The following is a 21,720-nucleotide window of genomic DNA, read 5'->3' on the forward strand; positions in this document are numbered from 1 at the left end:
GTAAAAAAAAAGTTCGCCACAAAAGAGCATGCAACGGTGCTGTTATAAATATTTATTGTTGCTGATAAAACAATATTAATTGAGGTCACCAGAGAAACTCTGCTAGTAAAAGGTGGAGGAAAGAAGGAATGGGTAAAAGCAATGAGTACCAAAACAGCAAATTGAACACAGAAAGGTGGCTGAAAGCGTACGGATTGTTTTTTGATTGGAATGAACAGAGAAAAAAGTAAAATTGTTTGGTAACCCAAAACATAAAGACCGAAAGGTATGTGTGCAGAGATGGAGTTTTAAGAGACAATTTCCGGATGACGGAAGAAATGTCTGAAATTGTAAAAATAATGAAGATCCTTTCTGTCGAAGGGAATAAAAAAAAGTAAAATCAAAGAAAAAAGCTTTGAGTGTTTTCTTCTGTGGTACAATAACTGTTGTCGGTCAAGACCTGCCTGTACCTACTAGTGAACTAAGCTTGGCTTTCAGTGACTTATTGATTATCCATAGCAGGATAGTCTGTCCTACGTATGGGGGAACGGTCCGCTCGAGGCTTGAACCTTTGAGGACATGTTATTTTGTCGTAGGAGTTGGCGACTGTTCCATGAGACCGGTCAGTTTGTTTATTAAAATAAAAATTTAACTGAAAAATTGCGGAATTATAAACCATGAACAGTTTAATAACTTAATACTTGTTTATTACCTTATATAGTTAGTTATATAACCTAACGAATGAATAGCGAATGATTGAAGAACAAAAACCATGTAAAACTTTAAACGTTGCATCGTACTCACATTTTACATCGAGACGCGCCTCAACTGCAACGGACCGCGCGGAATAAGACTCGTGCAATGCAAGACACTTTAACACTGTACCGTGACGCTCCTTGTTAGCCGGAATTTGCACCACCGAGGCAGCGGACCAAGTTCTAGGATTATCCGGTTCCGTCGAATTTGTTTGCGGATGTATAGGAGATATCTCTTGCTCACCTGTGGAATGAAAGTGTATTAATATTGCTGATTTATTAGAATTATTGTGAACATTTGTTGTTAAAATCGTTTGTGGAAAAGAGTTAGCTTCTCCGTTTTCTTTTAGCTCAAATACTATAAAGTATGGCTAAAATTTAATGTTTTTATGCCTTTCTTATGCTCTACGAAAGGGCTAGCTTTTGCCTGTTGGTTTCCTGGAAAATGAACGCTCGGCACGTGCATTTTCATTTTCTAGCGAGGATATAGCGTGTGCCTCGTAGAAGGCTCATTTTATTACACTGCAAATGCGGCTTTTTGCTACGATTACTTTTTTCAGCGACTATTTGGTTCTGCAATGCTTTTGGTGGTACTTTGAAGTGAAGCTTATCTTTTTGCAAAGCTCAGGATTTCAGGCTTGTGATCATCGGTAAGGGTAAACTAATTGCATACAGAGAAATGCACTTTTAGCCAACCCTGGCATCGTGTTAAATTGAGCTACACAGGCGTTAACCCGGGATTGAGATACTTGTTCGTGCCAGGCACCCGTATGCATGCGCTTTTTACCAGAGGGTAGAGATTTTCATTTTAAAATTCCATAAAATTGCTTTTTACATTCACTGAGCATCTAATACTTTGGTGCACTGGAAGCTGGGAATGAGCAAGATGTAAATAGTGAATAATGTATCCATGTTTTTGTGCAACAGGTACATAGTGCTGCATGAAGGATATTCATATTACGAGACTGGTTTAGATTGTTTACGGCAGCCTTTTTATACTTTACAGAAAAAAATATTTTAACAATATTTTTATTGTGTTCAAAGCTTCATCGTTGTTGAGATGCGATGTGGATGAAAATAAAATTTTGTTTAGCGATAATCCACAAATGAAGGAGTCTTTTAAAATAACGTTAAATAAATTGGTTTCAGTTGTCACTATGTAGCTTCTCAATATTTTAATGTGTAGTTGATTTGAATGATTTAACACTTAAACACTTGTGGTAACGGCTAGTCAAAACATGTCATGACTTATAAAATTTTGTAGGAATGCGAACGGTAAAATAAGCGAATATACTAAGCGAAACGAATGATACTGCAACTGTGGAAAAATAAGTACTATCTAACCATGCCACATTTTTGCCAGCTGTGATTGGCGATTTGCGAAAAATATTTAAAACCCTGCGAACAAATCCATTTTATACCTTCATTCTTGCTACGTTGATTTTCGAAGAGTGTTCATAAAAGCCAACAGCGGAAAAATAAACCCACCACTTATTCATCTTCCCCGTGCCACTTCCATGTCTGGTTGATGAGTTAAAGTTTGGCAAGCGCAAAATTTGCATATCACTTCAACGATGGGATGCGAATCAAGAACCATCCCAAATAATATGGTCCAACGGCTCGCCCAAGTCCACTTTATGTGCTGTTTTACGGGGTGACAAAGAGCAGCGAAAAATGAACGGAAACAACGGGAAACGGGTCGATTTGCAGAGTGCCGGCAGAAGTGGGATAGCAGGTATAACCGGAAGGCGGATTTAAAATTTAAGCTTATTTAGGGATCCCGCACTCTGTTTGAAAGCTCTTTTTTTGCAGCACCAGTCGGAAAAAGCAACATGCCAACAGCTTTTGGAGTTTTGGTTATTATTTCCCGTTGCTGTGTTTGGTGCGGTGGAGTGCTTTTAATTTTCTTTATTATGTGTTGTCTCCATTCGTTTTATTTTAATGTTTGGCGCAATGTTGTGTGTTATTTTTTTGTGTTGGTGTGAGGATGAACAAGGTTTTTCATACGATAAAAAGTGCATAAATGTATTGAGCTTCTGGTAATCCTGTCGGATTTCATACAGTTTTGTTCAACGTCTGTAATCGCTGTCAAAGTTTTGTATTTTTATGTAACGGCAAAGGTTAGGAAGTCCACGTTAACGGTGAGAGAGAGTTTCATTTTTATCTTCAATAGCTTGCAGCTTCATCCCAAACCGAATTGTGCTGCAACATCCATGTGAAATGCACAGGAAAAGAAGTACGAACCCGATATCGCTTCAAAAACTGTAACCATTGTGATGTTATTTTTTTACTATTATCATCGCAAATGCTTTGAATCCTTCCTGCAGCAGTTTTCGCGCTTCTTTTTCGTTTCCAAAATGAAATACAATATCTGATTCGCCTTCGGCTAACAGAGAGATAAAAAATGATGTTGGTGTTATGATTGGCACTTACCTAGGTACCACTTTAGTTGCGCTGGCGGGTTTCCGTAATGGGAGACACATTTTACCGTAGCCACCGCACCGGAGTCAACCGTGACGTTGTGACCGGGAGGAACATGAACTCCTTCATGCTCTAATCTAGGTCGCTGTGGTGGTACTGTGGAATGTACAGAATTCAATGCAATCACTGTGTTATTGAAACTGAATGATGAAATTTGAAGTATAGATGTTGTCAGTTAAGTTAAATCAGGTAATTTCATACGGCCATCACATTCAATGCTTAATTAGGCTATGCATAACAAACATGAAAAATGTAATTTTTCCCATTTTTAATTGGTATATAATAATGCTTGAAAAGTTATTTTTTAATGTTGTGTAATATTTATAGTAGTGTAGATGGTATACAACGTCTAATAACCTTTCTTATCTATTGCATCTTTAGTAAATGCGTAACAACATTTTACTACTATAAACTTTTCCTTTATCTTACTCCCATCACTTCCCCAAAGCTCTTACCTCTGACAACTAATCGCACCGGCTGGCTGGTAAGTGCGTCCTGCGTCGTAAAGTCGCTAGCCGTCACCTGGCACTCCCACAGCCCATCGTCGAACTCGAGCTGAGCCGCTCGCACCCACAGCGAACAGTCGCCTCCGACGTGCGCGGTTTGGCCGATGCCGTACTGGCTGGCCCATTCGTACTTTTTCGGATAGATACCGACCGGCTTGTTGTCCTTCTGCCAGGAACAGACGCCACGCTTGTCAATTACTTTGCACACCAGCAGCGCATCCTGACCCGGATTCACCTCCGTGTACTTGGGCTGTTCGGCAAATCGCTGTAGTCCTATGGTCACTGGAGGAGAGCGAGAGAGCAAACAGAATGAGAAGAAAAATTAGTAAGAAAGAAAGCCGTACCATAGTATGCAGAAGGGTCATCGAATGCAAAGTCTAACTAGCTGGAAAAGAAAACCGAAGCCTTTGCGAATCAACTCAGGACGAGTGGGGTGGATTATGGGGACGAAAGAGCATACAACGCTATTAGCATCGCAATTAGTTAGGTATGGGGAGGTATACTGTGTTTAGTATGTTTGTTGGAGCTCGGCGCTGAACGTAGACCACCATATGTCTAGCACTCTGCTAGCGTCTGACAGGTTGTGGTTCTGTGAAATATGACTTATCTTGCCAATGGCAAAAGCCAAGGCAAAGTTTCAAATTAAAAAAAACTGTGCAAAGATCTGCTGGCCAAATGCCAGACTGCAGCATAGCCGACACGACACAGCCCTGGCCGCACTTAGGTTACGATAACCGTTGGGAGGGTTCGTTAGTAGCCGGACGGCATCTGGTCTGGCAAGCGACAAAGAATGTAATCCCTGTGTATATCCTGATCGAAATCGGGAGCAGCAGCCCCGGACGATGCATACGGGACAATAGGGGCTTTATGTAAATTTATTTTATTCAATTAACTTTACGTTGGGCCAGAATGTTGTGATAGATTTAAGGATAATATAAATGCATCTAGGATAGGGAATTATATCATGCTTGCCGACAAGCTGTACCAAACTTAGATAGCTCACTGTTTTGTTCAGGTTTAATTCATAATGCTTGAGAATCAAACCATTTGTTTTTGTTTTCCAAGCTTTGTTTAATTGTTTATTACTCGTTCAATGGATAACAATGGATCCGTGTGAATGTTCTTCAGTCTAATATTAGTTTTATTGAATCTTTAAAAAATTATTTCATTCGTATGTATTCATCTATTTGAAATCGTTTTCTTTGAATCGGATCCAATTTTTAAAGGGCTCATGTTAATAAATCCATGTCTCAAATTACAAATGTTGCTGCTAATTGCTAAAATAAATAATGCTACACAAATACTGGAATCTGGCTGTATTACACCTTAACTGCTACCGAAATCAATCAGTTTCATAATCAGCTCCACACAGAACGCTCTGAATCCCCAACTTAGTTTAGTTATACCCGTATTAAAGCACGAAGTGAGACTCTAATCATCCATTAAAAGCAAAACAATTCATCAAATATTAGAAATGATATCTGAACTATACTGAGGAATCGTTGTAACAAATTAAATGGATCTGTTGACAACTTCTATAATGCTTCGCTCGCTAGAATAGACATCCGCTCGTTTGCCGAACGAAGTACTCATTTTGCCCCGTGCTGGTACAACTGTTCATTAGGAAGTAAATTAATCATTAGTCAACAGATTTGATCCACTTCACCCAAAATTTGGCCGATGATGCCCAACGCAAACGTGAGATACTCTTGATTAGCTTTAATTTACGGTGAGCGTATTTATAATCCACACCAAAGTTTCCGTTCACTAAATCAGCCAGAATTACAGTATCTTGCGTCTATGGCCGTCATTATTCAAACGGTGGTTCTATCCGCACCCCGGTGCAGCACCCATCGGGAATGGGTGGTAAATATTTTGAAAAAGTACCCAACAACTCTTCGGCAAATGTGCGGGGCTACATTGGGGCACATTCGGTTCCAACTGTGTTTGCGCCTTCTCTAGGTCGAATTATAGCCCAATCGAATCGAATTGATGCGGTAAAAAGGGGAAGGATGTAAGTGAAACAGCGGGAGAGACTCTTTGAGAGAGAACAATGGGAGAAAAAGAGAGCGTAGCCACTAACAACGCTAGTGGAAAACGGATGGAGTAGGATAAGCTTTTATGGTGAAATCGCCTTCGCCTCCGGCTCCCTTCGAATTCGGTACGGGTAATGAGTTTCTCAAGAATTAATTAATCATTGATACACCCTGACATGAACGATTTATTTAAACGTCGCACGGTCCAACGTTTCCTTCTCGCATTGCTTTTGGAAACAAAAGTACCGTCCTGGAGCTGGGCTGGAGCATGGATTGTACAAAGGACGCGAACTAATTTGTGCCACCGGCCCAAAAGAAAGCGACGGAGGCGAAACTCCATTTCGAGCTTTATTCATTTGCTACGGCTTGCATGGACGCGCGATGATTGCAATTGTGGTGTCGTTTGTGTGTGCGCGAAATGGGCCACACGCTAAATGGATCATAGAAAGCTGATCCATAAATTGGGAAATTGGTCCAGGATACGACAGTCTATCTACAGCTGGAAGGTCCATACAGCTGGCATTGAAGATTGCGCATTGAAAATCCAATCCGCTATTCTTGCGTTGCTCCTCACGGCTCGCGAAAGACGAGGAAGCTTAATGATGGTCGAAATTAAAATTAGGTTCAGGTGTACCTTAATGTTGCAATACTCGGAGTGCTTCCAGTTCGATTCCGTACTAGACTCACCGGTTCACTAAACGGCATAAAAGAGCCTTACCCGTCCGGTCCATTCGCTTCACTTTATTCAAATCGTTATCGTTACGAGGAGATCATAGTTTGGATCATTTGATTTTTTTAGAATGTAGAAAGATTACACCTTCATTCGGTCTCTTACTACACCAAGACTTGTCATTGCAGAGTAGAGAGTGAGAAAACACAAGAATAAGAAAACAGGCGGGGAAAAATTACAACCATGCTAGAAAGGACGTGCCAAAGGACGTGTATTCAAGCGCACCGCATTGGGGCATAACGGGAGAAAGCCACGACGAACGTTCCTTTGCACACGAGCGGCTACTATATTTCCAATTTCATTCGCAGCTTATGCGCCATTTTGTAACGGAGGGCTAAAGGCGTGGAATACGCGCAGTGAGAAAGCTAGAAAAACACTTTTCATCGTACCGTTCGTTTTGGTTGGCCCATTGGTGGTTTTTTGTTCGGCCTGAAGCGTAATTATCTTACCAATTCTACGGAACTGACAAACTGTGGCTAGTCAGCTGCGAGCTGTTCAAGCACAGTGAACTAATATACTGAACGGGGAATAAAGTATGTTTACATATCACTCCTTTGGAAGGGTTGATACAATGATGCACGATGATGGAGAGGAACGATTATTTCTCTAAAGAAGTACATTAAGAGTGTGCGTTTGAAACGTTCTGTAAATTGTTATGCTTTGGTAATGTTGCGTTAATGCAAAGTTTTTCATAGCTACAAATTGGAGCATGCTTCAATGTTGATATTGATTTTTTAAAGTTACTAAAGCGTTTGAAATTCAAGCAAACAATCGTTCCAAATAAACGACGATGTCCAAAATTTCCTCGAAATCGACTGCAAAAGTATGCTTTTGATAGGGTTGTAGTCGATGAAAAACTCTTTGCACAACCCAACAGCTGTAGCAACCACGCTTGCCAACTTTTCACTTTCGCATACAAAAGCACGTTCTGAAAGGAAATCGTTTATTATTATTGCTTGTTACAGCAAATGTATTTGCTTTAACGGTATGCCAAACGATCGATCAGTGCTTGTTTAATGTTAGGTACGTGCCACGGACTTCGAAGGTGGTAAATTTGAAGAGCACTCAAAGAGAAAACAGGCTCCAGAGCTATTAAACATGGTTACGGGTTGGATTAATCAACTTGAGAATCCCACATGGCGTTGATAATTGTTCCATTTTGTCGGGTTTAAATTTGGAGTAAAACTCATCGAATACACTCCTTACTCAGCTCAACAACTGCGATGAAATGCTAGCCGCTCCGACCATAAAGCACAGTCATACAGTCCGCTAATAACTCACGCTGCCAGAGCGAGCCAAAAAGCTGGAATGTGGTGTCCGGTACACAATATGCAATCTCAACCAGCAGCTGCTGCTGCTGGGAAGCGAGGCGAATGTCAATTGCATTTCATGCAATCGCCATTTTTATCCACTTGTAGCGGACCTTTTCCGAACCCGGCGTAGCTTGTGTGGGGTTTTTTGTTAGCAAATTTTGTACATAAACTGCGCGTCCGCCGGATAGATTTTTGAGCTGTGTTTCTACACTCTTGGTTTTTGCACCAACATTTCCTGCCAGCCACAATTGTGCTCGCATTCGTGTGTGGCAGAGCCTCTCGTGCGAAAGGAAAAAACACGCTTACGATAAAAAATAATCGAAACACTCTTTCCCCGCATACTTTTATAGGACTTTGGGAACGCGGCTTTGTATGTACGACGCAAAAAAAAGAAACGTAAACAAGCACACGCAGTTGCCCAAAATCAACTCCTCCAAAATCATCGACTCAGCAGATTGGTTAGAAGCTAGAGATAGTGGGACAACGGCGAATCTCGATCAACATCATCACCGAGGACATCATCCAGTTTGATGAACCATTTTCCCACGGTTATCTCCTCCCCATGGCGGAAGGATAGATCCACAGGGGTAAACGGTGGCGTTCAAACAACAGATCCCTTTTTGGCTCGGAGGGTGTCCAGTGCACGATAGCTGCTCGCGGAACTTGCGTTTCATCAAATCGCTCTTACGATTGAAACAGTTGCCTGTAGGGCGTTCCGGTAGGCTGTTGTTTTATTTCGAATGTTCAGCGATTTTGGGCGAATGTTCAGCGTCCGATGTTCAGCGAGTTTGATCCAAGAAACCCAATACAGTGAAAAAACGAGCGCTGATAGGACCCGGATGCGGTTAGCGACACGGCAGGACCAGGTTCCGGTTGCTACCGGCAAACGACACAGACTGTCCATCAAATGACAGGGCAGCAGTTTATTTGACGCCCAATTTTAATTCTGTGGTCGCCCGAAAACAGCGTCCAGGTAAACGATCTGCAGGCGAGGTTGCAGATTTCGATTATTTTCGCTGTAGCCCGGCAAGCCTACAGCGATTTGGATTTACCCTTTTTTGCAAAGGAACGTTCGCCTAACCCACCAAACCACAGGTTGATTTTAGGGCGATTTTGTCCGTTTGTTTGCTTCACGATTGTGCCAAACCGTACGTTGTTTCGCGAGGAGCTCTATAAATTCCAAGGATTGTTCCTTTTTTTTATTGCGGGCTCACTCTTGTCCGAAGTCTTTGTGGCTTTATCTGTATTGCACGTATGTTTAAGCTGCAGAAAATGGATTTTCGCGCGGTGTTGATTTGTGAGGACCCGGAAGTCGATATGGATCGAAAACGCGATATCGACTGGTTAATGGATAGAGTCTCGGAAATGGTAACACTTGCCAGTAAGAGGTTCCAGCAGTGCCATCCTGCACGTTGTCGTCAGGTTTTTCCACCGCCCAGAAGTAGATGTTTGTGCGGAAAGTTATTTAACGCTCTAGTATGCGCTACCGGAAGGGTGTTTCCGCTGCCTGAGAGCAGTGCAAAGCAAATTCGGTTCTGTGCTGTACCGACTGCACAGGATCGTTTGCAAAAAGTGTTGGAAAATCGGTTTGATTCAATTACAGTCAACCCCGTGGGTTTCGCTTGCTATGAGTTTTTGTGAGTAATTTTTTATCGTTTTTTTCCAAGCTTCTTTTTCGACCAACTTTTCTCGCGGTGTTTGAAGCATAATAAAATCATTGGTTTTGTGGGTGATGTCCGAACGCATGGGATGTGTGTGGGAGCGTGACGAAGGGTGGTACAGGTAGCGATGCTAGATGCAAGGATTTAGCATTCGTAAATTTGATTGGAAAAGTTTGCACCTGGTTCGTGCACCAGCGACATCGCAATTGCATTTGTAGTGGAGTTTTCCGCTGCTGTTTGTGTGCATAGGGGTGGCGTGAAAACTGGGGCAAATGCAAATAGAGCGAGAGTGCCGCAACTGCTTTTCAAGAGTTCTCTTGCTAGCGTTTTTGTTGATTTTATTTTGCATCACATGGCAAGAGAGTAAATGTAATAATCGTTGCTACTGTAAGCATCATTATTGTATGTTACTCAATTAGTTTTATGTTTACTAGAAATGGAACAAATTATTTTAGTATGGCACATAATACTTATACCCCTTAAATTTTAATACTTTTGATTAAAAACTCGTTTCTAATTGGAAAAGATAACAATAAGTAACTGTTGTGATATACACCACCTACGGTAACTATATGGACATTTTTTTCGATTAGCGGAAATTTCGGAAGAGATACATAAAAACAGTAAATGTTTGGAAATGTAGTACCAAACCATTGATCCATGCATTATTAAGATTTCTAAACTATCTTATGAATACACAACCAAACTTCAAGACTGGGTGGCTACGGGCACCTTTCTATCGGTCTAAGAGAACATTGATGGTGAAGTGGGTGACGGGAGGAAAAAAAAGGTTATGATTACATTCCCTTACTATGCATGTAATAATGGCAAACATTTGGGTTTTTGTCGAACCTTTCTCGAACTGATCGAACCTTTGAATTGTTAGTCACTAAATTGATGAAGTTAATTAATGTTAAAAAATATTAAATTGATTATTTATTAAAAAATGTTTTTGAAAATTACTGGTCGATAATCCTAATAAAAACTTTAAAAAAGTTAATTTAGTTTATAAAAATCGTTAAAAAATATTCAAAAATCATCTTTAAATATGTTATTTTAAACTTTTGGACGATTTTATAATGCATTAATGAAATAAAAGAAACTTTATTTCGAAGTGTCATACCCTTAATCCCTTTTCTGTGTGAAGTCATGTAATAACTATAAATTTCCTATAAATCATACATTTACTGTTTTTTTATGCATCCCATCCGGATTTTTCGCATCTCGTTCATATAGTTACAATAGGCGGTATAGATAACAACAGGTTGTGATAGATTAAATTAGTCATAAGATATCTTATTATGCCTAACCGAAGTATTAAAAGTGTTCAGGAAATATACTTAAATATTGTTACAGACTTATTTGTTGTGCATTTTCTCTAGTGTGTGAAAGTGATCAAGCTCATACTAAACACCACATCGTGGCCACTTAAAAAAGTAATATACTCATAAGATATATACATTTTTCTCTTGTCAAATTTCGTTGACACCATCATCTGCTAGGTACGAACATTTCAGAAACACAGATCACGTACTCTTGCTTACCAGCATCTCTATTCATCTTCTAGTATAATCTTCTCCCGCTCCATAATACATGAAAGATCACCTTACCTACCTGACGAAAACAGTTTCACCCATCACAACTTCCGCCAAACAGGAAGTAAGATAACCCAAAAGGTGTCGTTGTGCATTAAGCAGGAATTAAGTCACAACCGTGTAGCCCACCCGGTGGAGCAGCCCGTGCTTTGGATCTTAAGCGAACCAAAAACTTTAACCTCGCCCAAGCCATCCAGCATTGACATCGGTCGTATCGAAGGTAGGAGAGAAAGAGCATTCCCACTACAATGGATGGATACACTAGAAAGCTTAGGCTGCTTCAACAACATGAAGCGCCTTATCTCCCGGCATTGCCGGCGGTCGATAGCTAAATGAGTGAAGCTGGTAAGTTTATATTCTCTTGCAATAGGTGTCAAAATACGGCCTGCCCGTTGCACGGACCATGGATGTCTAAAAGTGAGACTGGTGATGGGCTTCGTGTGTTCACCCATCGTAAAACCCCGTCAACCATCAACGTCGGTGGCACCTAATATCATGATGAACTTCATTATGACATTGCTTACATTTGCGAAACGTTGCCATTCCTTTTTTTCTGTTCCTGAGGAGTCACTGGGTTTTGCTCACTTGATGGATGGTCGTAAAATTTAAGGAAAACAAACGAGCCCATAAAACATACGGCCGTTTCTTTCTTCCGCACGACAGAATCTTCTAGACATATCGATGGAAGAGAGTAACGCAAGGTACATCTCTTAAAGGAGAAGAAAATGCTTAAGGCATCTAGGCATCTTTTCGAGTTCCCCTACATGAGTGCTCTAATACGTAATCCGCCGTAAAACACACAGCATGGAACTAACCAACAAAAGAACCATCGAACCAAACGCTAATAATGCTTTCAATACAACACACTACAGTACCAGAACGAACAGAAAATCAACAAACCTTGATTTAAAGAATGACTTTGTGCACCGAATGTTCTTGTGGGAGAGACTAGGCAAGCGGAAGGCAATGGTTATGATGATTATGATGGGATTTTTTCGCACCCGTAAACTGCCCGAAGCGGAAACATAAATTCCGGTTCAACACCATCGAGAGAGTTGCGAGTGCGTAAGTCAAAAGGTGAATGTGGGCCCTTTCGATTGAGTGATTCGAATGTGAAGCATGTGAGAGTATGAGCAGATGAAAAGTGATTTGAAGTTTTTTTCTACATATTATGGAATACAGATATGGTGGGTTATAAAATTGAAAGGAAGAGTTTGGGTTAGTGAAAAGTGAAATTCATCCTTTTTATTGATCCTTGACTTAATGTCGTTAGCTTTTAGCCCTTTTTGTGGTAAGTATAGATGACCTGCCAACCGATTAAGTATGAATGTTAAAGTTGAAGCGATTCCTATGTGTGTTATCTATCTGTAAACACTTTTTTAGAAAGTTTAATATTTTGGATTGTGGTACTGTATTTAGTAGCTCAATTTTGATAAATTGTAGAGTTGCGTGGAAAATAGAGCAAATAGTCCATGTTTGTATTCTTCTTCTCACCTACATTACATTCGTTCTGTGATTGGGTTCTTCTGGTTCAAACACGATTGTGATGACCTTTTTATTGTAGCACAGTGTTTACAAATTCTGTTGTGTCAATCGTTTTGCCTTTCATCTCTTTTCTCCGTACGAACGTCATCGGCATTTATGCTATACTGGCGATTTTTTAACATCATTCAAGTATTTTCCACCGAAGCATTGTGGGTCCCGGAGAAGTTATAATATGTGCTCGACTTTTTATGTGCCTCCGGTAGCGCTCTCCCGGGAGGAAATTTTCATTTCGGCGGAGTCGATGAGAATGCAGCATTTACGAACTACGATTGAAATGTGGAGGGGAACCTACCGGCATCCCAAGCTCAAGCAGCCGCAGCGAGGATATTAATGATAACGTTTATGGGAAAAGTTTACCATTTAGATGGACGGAAACGAAGTTGGGATGAGTTTTGAGAGAGTTTTTTACGTCGTTGTTACTGCTGCTGTTGAACTGTACGCAGTGTCGATTGGAAGGAAACTGGACAATGGTTCCCAAATGGTCCATGGGTGTGTTTGGAGTGGGATAATCCTCACGCATGTGTTACATACAGTATGTTCCAATCCGTAACACATCGCATGTGAGGAATGGCATATTTCCATTTTGCCGTTTGATTAAGTATTTGGAATTCTTCAAATTAATTTTGCGACTTGCTTGTATACGATGATTTAAATTTGATGAGTTTATTGCTATAATAATTTCTCATAGAAACAAATTTTAATTTCTTCCGATTAGAAAAACGCTCACGTTTTTTTACTGCTGATGCAGTATAAATGCTTGGAAAATTGAATTATTGATTTTTACGTAGCCCTAAGTATCCCATGCGCTTTGAACAACATCAATCAAAACACGCAATCGCTTGCTGAAAATGCTACTTAAAAATCAGAACCTCAAGGAACAATGCGACTCCTTAACTGTATACATTCCCTCCTCCATATTCACCGCTACAACGAATGAGAGAGAGCGATAGCGAGAGTGAGAGAGAGAGAGAGAGAGAGAGAGAGAGAGAGCGAGAGAAAAGCATGCGTACTGGTCGATGTTTGCCGTAATCAATCAGTATTTGCAAATTCAATAATACCGTACAAAAATAAAGCTTCCCCTCTTGCCATGGACTATGTATGCATGCGTTAGTGAGAAGAACCAGCCATCCCGCAACTGCTACTCTCCATCCACGGCATTTCCCGATCACTAGGTGTCGGATAAGGGTTTCAACATGAGTTAGTGTGGATGTGTGAGCTTTTTCTCCTCTTTTCAAATTTAAATCCTAATGTGAATGCGTTCATCGTTCATGTCGAAGCAGTGTGAGGCCCGGAGAGTGAAGGGAATTGAGCAGAAAATCCTGATATGTGATCGTCGTGCAAATACACACTCATGACTATGTGTGTTTGTGTATGTGGGTCTACGCGTATGAGCACTGGTAATGATCCATGCATGAAGAACAAAAACGAGCAGCGGCAAGGGCCATGCTGGCTTGTAGCAGGGAGTGGCAGCAAATAAGATTTACTTTGCAGATCCAATTTACCATCCCCGCGTTTGATGATCGACGTTCGCCTTAAACTAATTGCTGACGCTGCCGGCGTGGAAAATTCGTGACTTAGATTTCGTTTTCTGGCAGAGGGAGAAATTGGCTTATTTTATGGCTCGTTTGTGCTGCACTGGGTGGGCTCCGTTGATGCTGATTGCTAATTTACTTTGGCAAGATAAACAAAACGGTGTTTTCTCTCCCAAAAATTTACGTTCATTGAAGGAAAGGGCGGGGAAAACAGAAAGGGCTTCAGTACCGAAAATTGTTTAACATGTACGATTCGTGAAACGATGTAACTTTTAAATGCTGGAAGTCGTTTTGAGAAGAAAAATAATAGGAACAATGTTGGGAAATTGTTATAGTAATCATAAGTGACAAATTATTTATAAATTATTTATCTAATGTACACCTACTGAAAATAAATGAACTTTGTTTCATTAACGTCTAGCAAAATATTTGTATTCAATTCACTAGACCCAAACAATCTAATTTTTAACTGCTACGAGTTGCGTAAAGCTCTTAACTTAGTCTGCTAAGCTCTTAAATAAATCGGTCAGGATGTAAAATTTTACAGCTGATTTTAATAAGTGCTAAACCAAGGCGTATAAAAGGATTTGGTCAGTGAAGAAAAAAAACATAAAAAGTATATTAACTGTTGGGATGCGTTTCGTTCACTTTAATGATTTCTTAACAGTGGTGAAGAAAGTGATAAAAGGGAATTCTATGTTTGCGGTTTTTATTATATGAGGTCTGATGTTAAGCGAAGCATGAGAATGGCAATAAACATTGCTGCCTCTTTGGTCTTGAGCCTTTCTGGTAATCTATAAAGGTGTTATAAATCGAATGATCGTTACCGTAGCCATGAATTGCGTTAATGCTTTCAAACTGCTTTTATTATTTTAAGGTAGACTATGAACACAAATAAAAATTGGCGTCATACGTTAAACGTAGCAAAGCTTGGAGCAAAGAATTGGTTCAAAATGCTTGTTCCAAGGAATGGGGATTTTGTGAAGATATTAACAAGCACAGAGTCAACATAGAATAACTGGTGACAAATAAAATTGTAGGTGAAACTCTGCCCCAAGATAAATCCTCGGTTCCAGAACCAATGACAGGGGACAGATAAAGTTACAGCGAGCAATTTTATCGTTACAGTGCCTAAAACAGTAAAGACAGCGTAAAATAAAGCCTCTCAGCGTTCCACAGCGGGAACTTATTTTGTCGGCATTTCTTCGGGCATTGCCGTTAACGATGGCGCCTGGTGAATGAGTGGAGGAGTTATTATCATAATTTATCTGCCAAGGTAAATTTAAACCTTCCACAAAGCGAGCAGTTACCGACTGCTCCCCTACAGTGCCATTGCCCATTCTGGCTCAGTCCATGAAAGGTGCGCTAAAAAGATTATGTTAAAGATTTGGGTTGATTGAATATTCGCAACTTTTTCCATCTCGAAGGCTAATCGGCTTTCTGTCGTTTGGCGTAAGTTGCTGGCGCAGATTTTGGTTGCGTTTCCTTACCTGACCGCTCGAAATTCACCTTACGCAATAGCAACCTGTGCTCGCTAGCACGCGACGGTACAAATGGTGAAGCGAGCACAGATAAAGACAAAGAATGATCAAAGATGAAATGCGGACGGTTCCGACAGATTCCATCCGTTTGTAAGGATTGCCCTTGGTTGCTGCAAGCGTACTAGTTCCTTATTCCTTCAGGGTAATCTTACGCCATTTCTCTGCTTGCTGCTGGTAAATACACATCATCATCGCCTCTACGCCATCGTCTTAATGCTTTCATTCGCGATGAGAAGTTAATTTTGACTTTCAGCTAATTTTCGCGACTAACGAGATGCTTTTGTTGTAGATTGAACTTGGAGTAAGACGGGGAGAAAAAAGTTTAGCCCTGTGTTATTTAAGCAAGCGCCTCGACAGCAACTTACTGTGCGCACAGGACGAAGCTGGCATGTCGTAGCGTCCCACGGTGAAAACTGCATCCCTGGTCGGGTGGGAGATAATTCGCTGAACAAACTATTTCGTGCGATGAAAGCTTGTGAAGCGCCGAAGTTGGTAACCGATTTTCGAAAACCAAGCTTCGAAAGTCAACTCCAACAATAAAGCAATCCATCCAGAGCACCGTAACGTTGTCGGATGGTTTAACTTGTAAAGGGTATCTAAATGATTTACGGCATTTGCGAACGTACCTTCAGTTGCGATGCATCAAAAGTTATGCTCCTGTTGAAGCATACTCAACTTTGTATCTATTTTCGATGAAAAGCTTGAGAAAATTGTGCCTATAGAAAATTGTGTGGTGTGGGAGAGACAACGTGTCTGTGTGGTTCCATAATTGCACGTTAATTATGTCTCAAGGGAACCATTCATGAGTGTATAGCGCGGAATGGAGCTTTAAATATGCATGCAATTATTTGAGATTGTTGTCGGATTGATTCCTCTACATTATGCTACCGTTTTTTCGTGTAGATAGGCATGGTTCAATCAAGAAAATGTGCTCTTTAATTTTACTGTATTCATACAAAAATGGCAATTCCAAATGCAATTGACAGTGTGAACATGTTTCAATATAGGTGTTTTGATATTATCACACATAATTTAAATTAGAAAATAATAAATGCACATGTAACACATACTTGTTACATGTTACATATGAACAACGAAATATGTTGAGCATGAGAATTCAACATTAATCATTTACAAGCTGAAACACGTATTTCATACATTATAATATATGAATATGAATCATATGAAATAAGTGACCAATTTCATAAACGAGGAAAAATAGCAATTTTGTCAAGTTTCGAAAAAAATACAGTGCAATTTTTTTTTTGTTAGTCCACAACCCTACCCATATTTGATACAGGTCCCGGATTCAATATAAAGTTCCTAAACTTACTCCAAAACCAGTACTATGGTGGTTCGAAAACTTTTCAATACAAACTACGTCATACGTGAGAGAAATGAATATATTAGCATATTATATTTACACATATAAACAAAAGTATCGTCGTTTAGCGTGCGTTCTCTCGCACCCTATGTTTTGCGATACATACTGTCCATGCCCAACTTGTCTGCTTTTGAGGGGATCTGGCATTATAGTCGCCGATGCGTGTAGCGGTTGGCCGGCAGAGGTTAATGCACTTGGTGGCTGGTGAAGCTTTCGAATCGGTTTCGCTCTGAATATCAGCACATAGAGCTTGGTTGGGGCAAGCTAGTAAACAGACTTCGGTAAATACATAAGTACTCTAAAAGATGGAGAAGTCCTCTTCATTGTCTTCACGCACACTGTGCGTTTTGGAACATTTTGGAACTAAACCGAGTTTGTTTAATCTTACGCCTTCTAATGGTTTCTGTATAGGTTGATAAAAATATTACTTGGTCTTAGTTCAGGTTGACTCAGATGTTTTGTGTATTTCATCCATAAATTGTGCGAATGGCATAGTATAACTTTTCCATGTAACCGATGCGATAGAGACATTCCCGTCATTGGCACTCTTTCAATATTTGTGGTCTTCTAATTATATGATACGGTTCGTTGCGAGTCAATAATTGAAAACTTTGCCAACAGAATTCTTAAATACATCAAAAGATGATTTCAATGTTGTTGTATTATGTTTAAAAAATGTAACTACCCACCAGGGTATGTAGAAATATTTTTCTACGATGAGCTATGTGTACAAATACACTTAGCTATTCCTATTATGTCGACACACTCTTCCAGCGTGCTGGTAGCAAATGCCTTAATGCGGAATAATTTATTACATTTGAAGACAGTGAACTTCTGATGTGACAGACAGCCGACACCTTAATCCATCCTACGAAGTGTCAACTAACATAACGTGTACACAGACAACCTCACAGTTTTCCTTCAAGCCCCATCACACAGCGGGGAAGATTAGCGCTGACAAGTTTCGCTACGATTCCGGCCACATACATCACACACCGTATGTAGCCAAAAATCCGCCACGTGTATAGGGCAGCATTAGTTTTACAATTACACCCAAATGTCTTCATTTCCTTTCCTGAACGCGCCCGAAAACCGTCCGCAATCCGCATCAACATCATGACAGTTTGTGGGATAAAGCATTCGTTGGGATGTTTGAATCGCAAATGCTGCCGTGAAGAGATGCTGTCTCTTTTCCGCCCGGGTGCCATTTTTATCGCACCAGCGTCGAAGGGCACAACATTTCCCGCTTACAACGCTCGCACCCGCTCGATACGCACCAGTGAAGAAGAAAATCAAAGTGAAAATCTTCGTCGGAATGTGTGCTCGAGTCTGTTGCGTGAGTATATGTGAGAGTTGGGAATGGAAGAAAATTAAATTAGGCCGGTTTCATTTGTTTATGATTTTGGGCATATATTTTCATTCAATTTCCTGTCGCTTACGTGCTTCCCGGACGCGTGCTTGTTTGTCGCCTTTGCGGGCGTGCCGCGATGCGCCATTCCGGACACTGTGATTTGCATGCGCGTGTTGCCATGTGTGTACATACTCGTGTCTCTGTGTGAACCGCGGCGTATTGGCGCGAGGAAAAAAGAGTGGGGCGGATGTTTTCGCCAAGCAGGATTAAAGCTTCTTCTCGGCGCGCTATACGATTCCCAAGAATGGTTCTTCCATATCTTAAGCCCATTTCAGTTGCTTGCCTGGGGCTGATTTGATTGTATATGCATGTGTGTGTCAGTAAAGGACTGTATTCGGGAACCATATGCTTTCAAATCACCCGCGTATGATTGGGGATACATCTTGAGGCATCCTCATTCGATCGTGGTCTTCAAACGTTGGACGCAGATATACACCCACAAACATCTACAGAGTGATTCGAGCGAGTCGAAGGATGGGATCTAATTTTAATCAAGATTTTAAGCTGAATAATAAATATCTGTCGGCTTGGCCGTGTGGGAGCCGTGTAGTAGCGGCTGCGTGTGATGTGTTCGTGTCTCATCATCTGCCCCAGTTACGTCCAGTTTCCGCAAAAACTAATCCCTGCATCGTTTCCTGTTTTCTCCCAAAGCAACATCCTCGCAGTCGGGAGTCTCTTCGTAGAAAAAGCTTCGCCATGCCTCTCTCTCTCTCTCTCTCTCTTTCCCCGTCTGTCCACCTAAGAAAGGAGTTTGCTCACAGGCATAACAGATTCACGTAGCTCTGCGTAGTTTGTTGGTGAGCCAGACCGCAGAAACAGATCTCCCAGGTCAAATGTTTCCGAAAGGATTTGCTAGCAATCGTTCGCAACCACGACGATCCCGGCGGGTCGATGGAAAGATATCATCACGTCCACGCAGAAAACCGTCCGAGCGGGCGAGATTTCCAGTTTGTGGATCGATTTGACCGAAAATACGGCAGCAGTTAGATCGAAAGAGTTCGACCGACAAAACCAGCACCGCAGCCTTTGGTTGGTTGGTTGGTTGTTGTATGTTTTGGTTTGCCTTAACCCCTTTTGAAAACCGCCGGGATGCTTTCGCACATCCGGGTCTGTATAATTCGGATGTGTTTCTCAATGCCAAACGGACGTGTGTGTGAATGTGGTGTATTTTTCTTCTTTAAATTTTGTCCTCTTTTTCTGCGATACTACCGCCCTTCTTGTCATTTTATTGTTCACATTGGTTCACGCATAGGAAGCTTTTGTTGTCGTTTTTTGCAATGTTTTATGTGTTCAGCTGTGCAGTGTATTTATGTGGATTTTTCACTACAAAACTGGTACCACTAAAAAGAGGTACCATTCTTGCTGGACGTGTATGTGTGTCTTGAATGTTAAAACATTTATAAAAAAACACGTTACGTGACGTCACGCATGGCTTCCCGAATCGGAAACCCGACGTAGTTCCGGCCACTCGATTACACCCTTGCGTGTGAGAGGCAGTGTTTGAGAACCGAAACAAAAGCAAAATCGCTTGATAGATTCATGCGTTCACGCCTCATCCATGAAAGCTTAAAACCGCTGTGTCAATCAACGGATGTCCCAGGAAAGTTGAAGTCATATGTTGAAGCGTGACATCACTTGACAGCATTTCTTATGTTTCACATGTGCTACTTCCAGCGTCTCCAACCTCTGTGTTGATGGATATAGGTGGAGTCCCACTTAGAGATAAATGGAGCAAATATGGGCCAAAAATGAAATAGTAGGTTTTGTTTCCGTATCATTTTTCGGGAGCGTCTTTGGCGTACTCTTACGTATACTTTTGTCGCGATATGAAGCGTGATAATTTGTACAAATCACTATTCAACTCTTGCTCCTCTGAACGGCAACGAAAAGCAATATTATAAAGGAGGGGCTCCAAGTTTTCGGGTCAAATTCAATCCATATCTCGCACCACTGTTCCAGACTGTAAGAAATGTTTAGCGCATTCATCTGTAACGAATGCTACTTATGTTAGCTTCCGATTTTTCTTCCATGTGTACCCTGCGTCTGCGTCGTTGACCGTCATCAGACCGTTTTGCGAGATGGCATTTGTGATGCATTCGTCCGTAAACATATTATTTCATACCATTGGGAAACATCGTTTGTTCCATATTTTTTCATTACATATTTATTCATTCAACCACAACTCATTCATACTAGGCCAAAAGAGCTCACGATAAAATAAAGCATGCATTATTGTGTTTGATGATGGGGGATGATGAGTATTTTTTAGGTTGTTTCTGTTTTTTTAAAATATCATTTACCAGTTCACTCCTTAACCGTGGTGGATGAGAACAAAGATGACAATCACATGATGCGTATCATAGTCCCATCATTTGCAATGAACCAGAAGAAATGGCCACAGCAATGAGAACAATAGCATATCATGGCTAATGGATGTTCTTCCAATACGATTGGTTATATTTACCAAACCACATTACCGTTTAGACGGTGTGTGTTTAAACGGGAACATTACGTTTAATTTTAATTCAAGACAAAAAATGCATGAGCAACTTGTATAGCTTAAACCTACATGCTAAAACTTCATATCCTTATTTTGGTAATCAACAGTTTTCGTAGAGTTAAAAAAATAACTGAAAATTACTAAATAACCAGTGCATGTTAATTTAGTGTGTTTAAACAATAAGACAATTGCAATTGGGGGGGGGGGGGCGGTATGAGAAGTTTAACTTGTTTAAATTCAATGCTTACAGGTTTAGAATTTCACGTAGGTAAGTTGTAGTAAAAATCTACTTCTAATAAAAAAGCCAACAAACTTTGTAAACATCTCATCCAATTCACTTATTCAATCAGCACATGGATGCAGCACTGATTTGTTTATCTAAATTCGTAGAGTTTACCTTACTCATGCAGACGATCCAATTTTATGGTTGAATGAAGCATTTCGCAAAGCTAACCCCACGATCGCTTCCAGCGTTCAACATTTCATCTGAATCGACAAAACCACATTAGAGTTGGCTGAGCAATAGTAGGGATTGATCGTGTTTGAAGCGGAAGAGATCCCGTTTTGGCTATGCAACTGTCGAATGTCAACGCATCGATGCAATCAGTTGCGGACGAGATGCTACCAGCACAGCTACCTTTCGGGAGTAAATATTTTACAAGCCTTACTTCATGTCGGTCACACGTATGCAAGTATTACCGTGTACAGCAATTTGCATTCATTCCTCGGTACGCTGGGGCCGGTTTGCGAC

General features: G+C 40.8%; 1 protein-coding gene across 2 annotated transcripts in view; it reads right to left on the reverse strand.

Moving 5' to 3' along the window:
- LOC120947801 (uncharacterized) overlaps positions 1 to 21,720 on the reverse strand; it is a 125,083-nt gene that overhangs the window by 56,963 nt on the left and 46,400 nt on the right. For both annotated transcript variants that reach the window (XM_040363531.2, XM_040363530.2), the window contains exons 3-5: positions 3,671 to 4,003; positions 3,168 to 3,311; positions 784 to 978 (exon numbers count right to left, since the gene is read on the reverse strand). In XM_040363531.2, coding sequence (XP_040219465.2) covers positions 784 to 978; positions 3,168 to 3,311; positions 3,671 to 4,003 — 672 coding nt within the window. The remainder of the gene's footprint in view (positions 1 to 783; positions 979 to 3,167; positions 3,312 to 3,670; positions 4,004 to 21,720) is intronic.

Source organism: Anopheles coluzzii, chromosome 2 (genome assembly GCF_943734685.1).
Source record: "Anopheles coluzzii chromosome 2, AcolN3, whole genome shotgun sequence".
NCBI classification, from domain to species: domain Eukaryota; kingdom Metazoa; phylum Arthropoda; class Insecta; order Diptera; family Culicidae; genus Anopheles; species Anopheles coluzzii.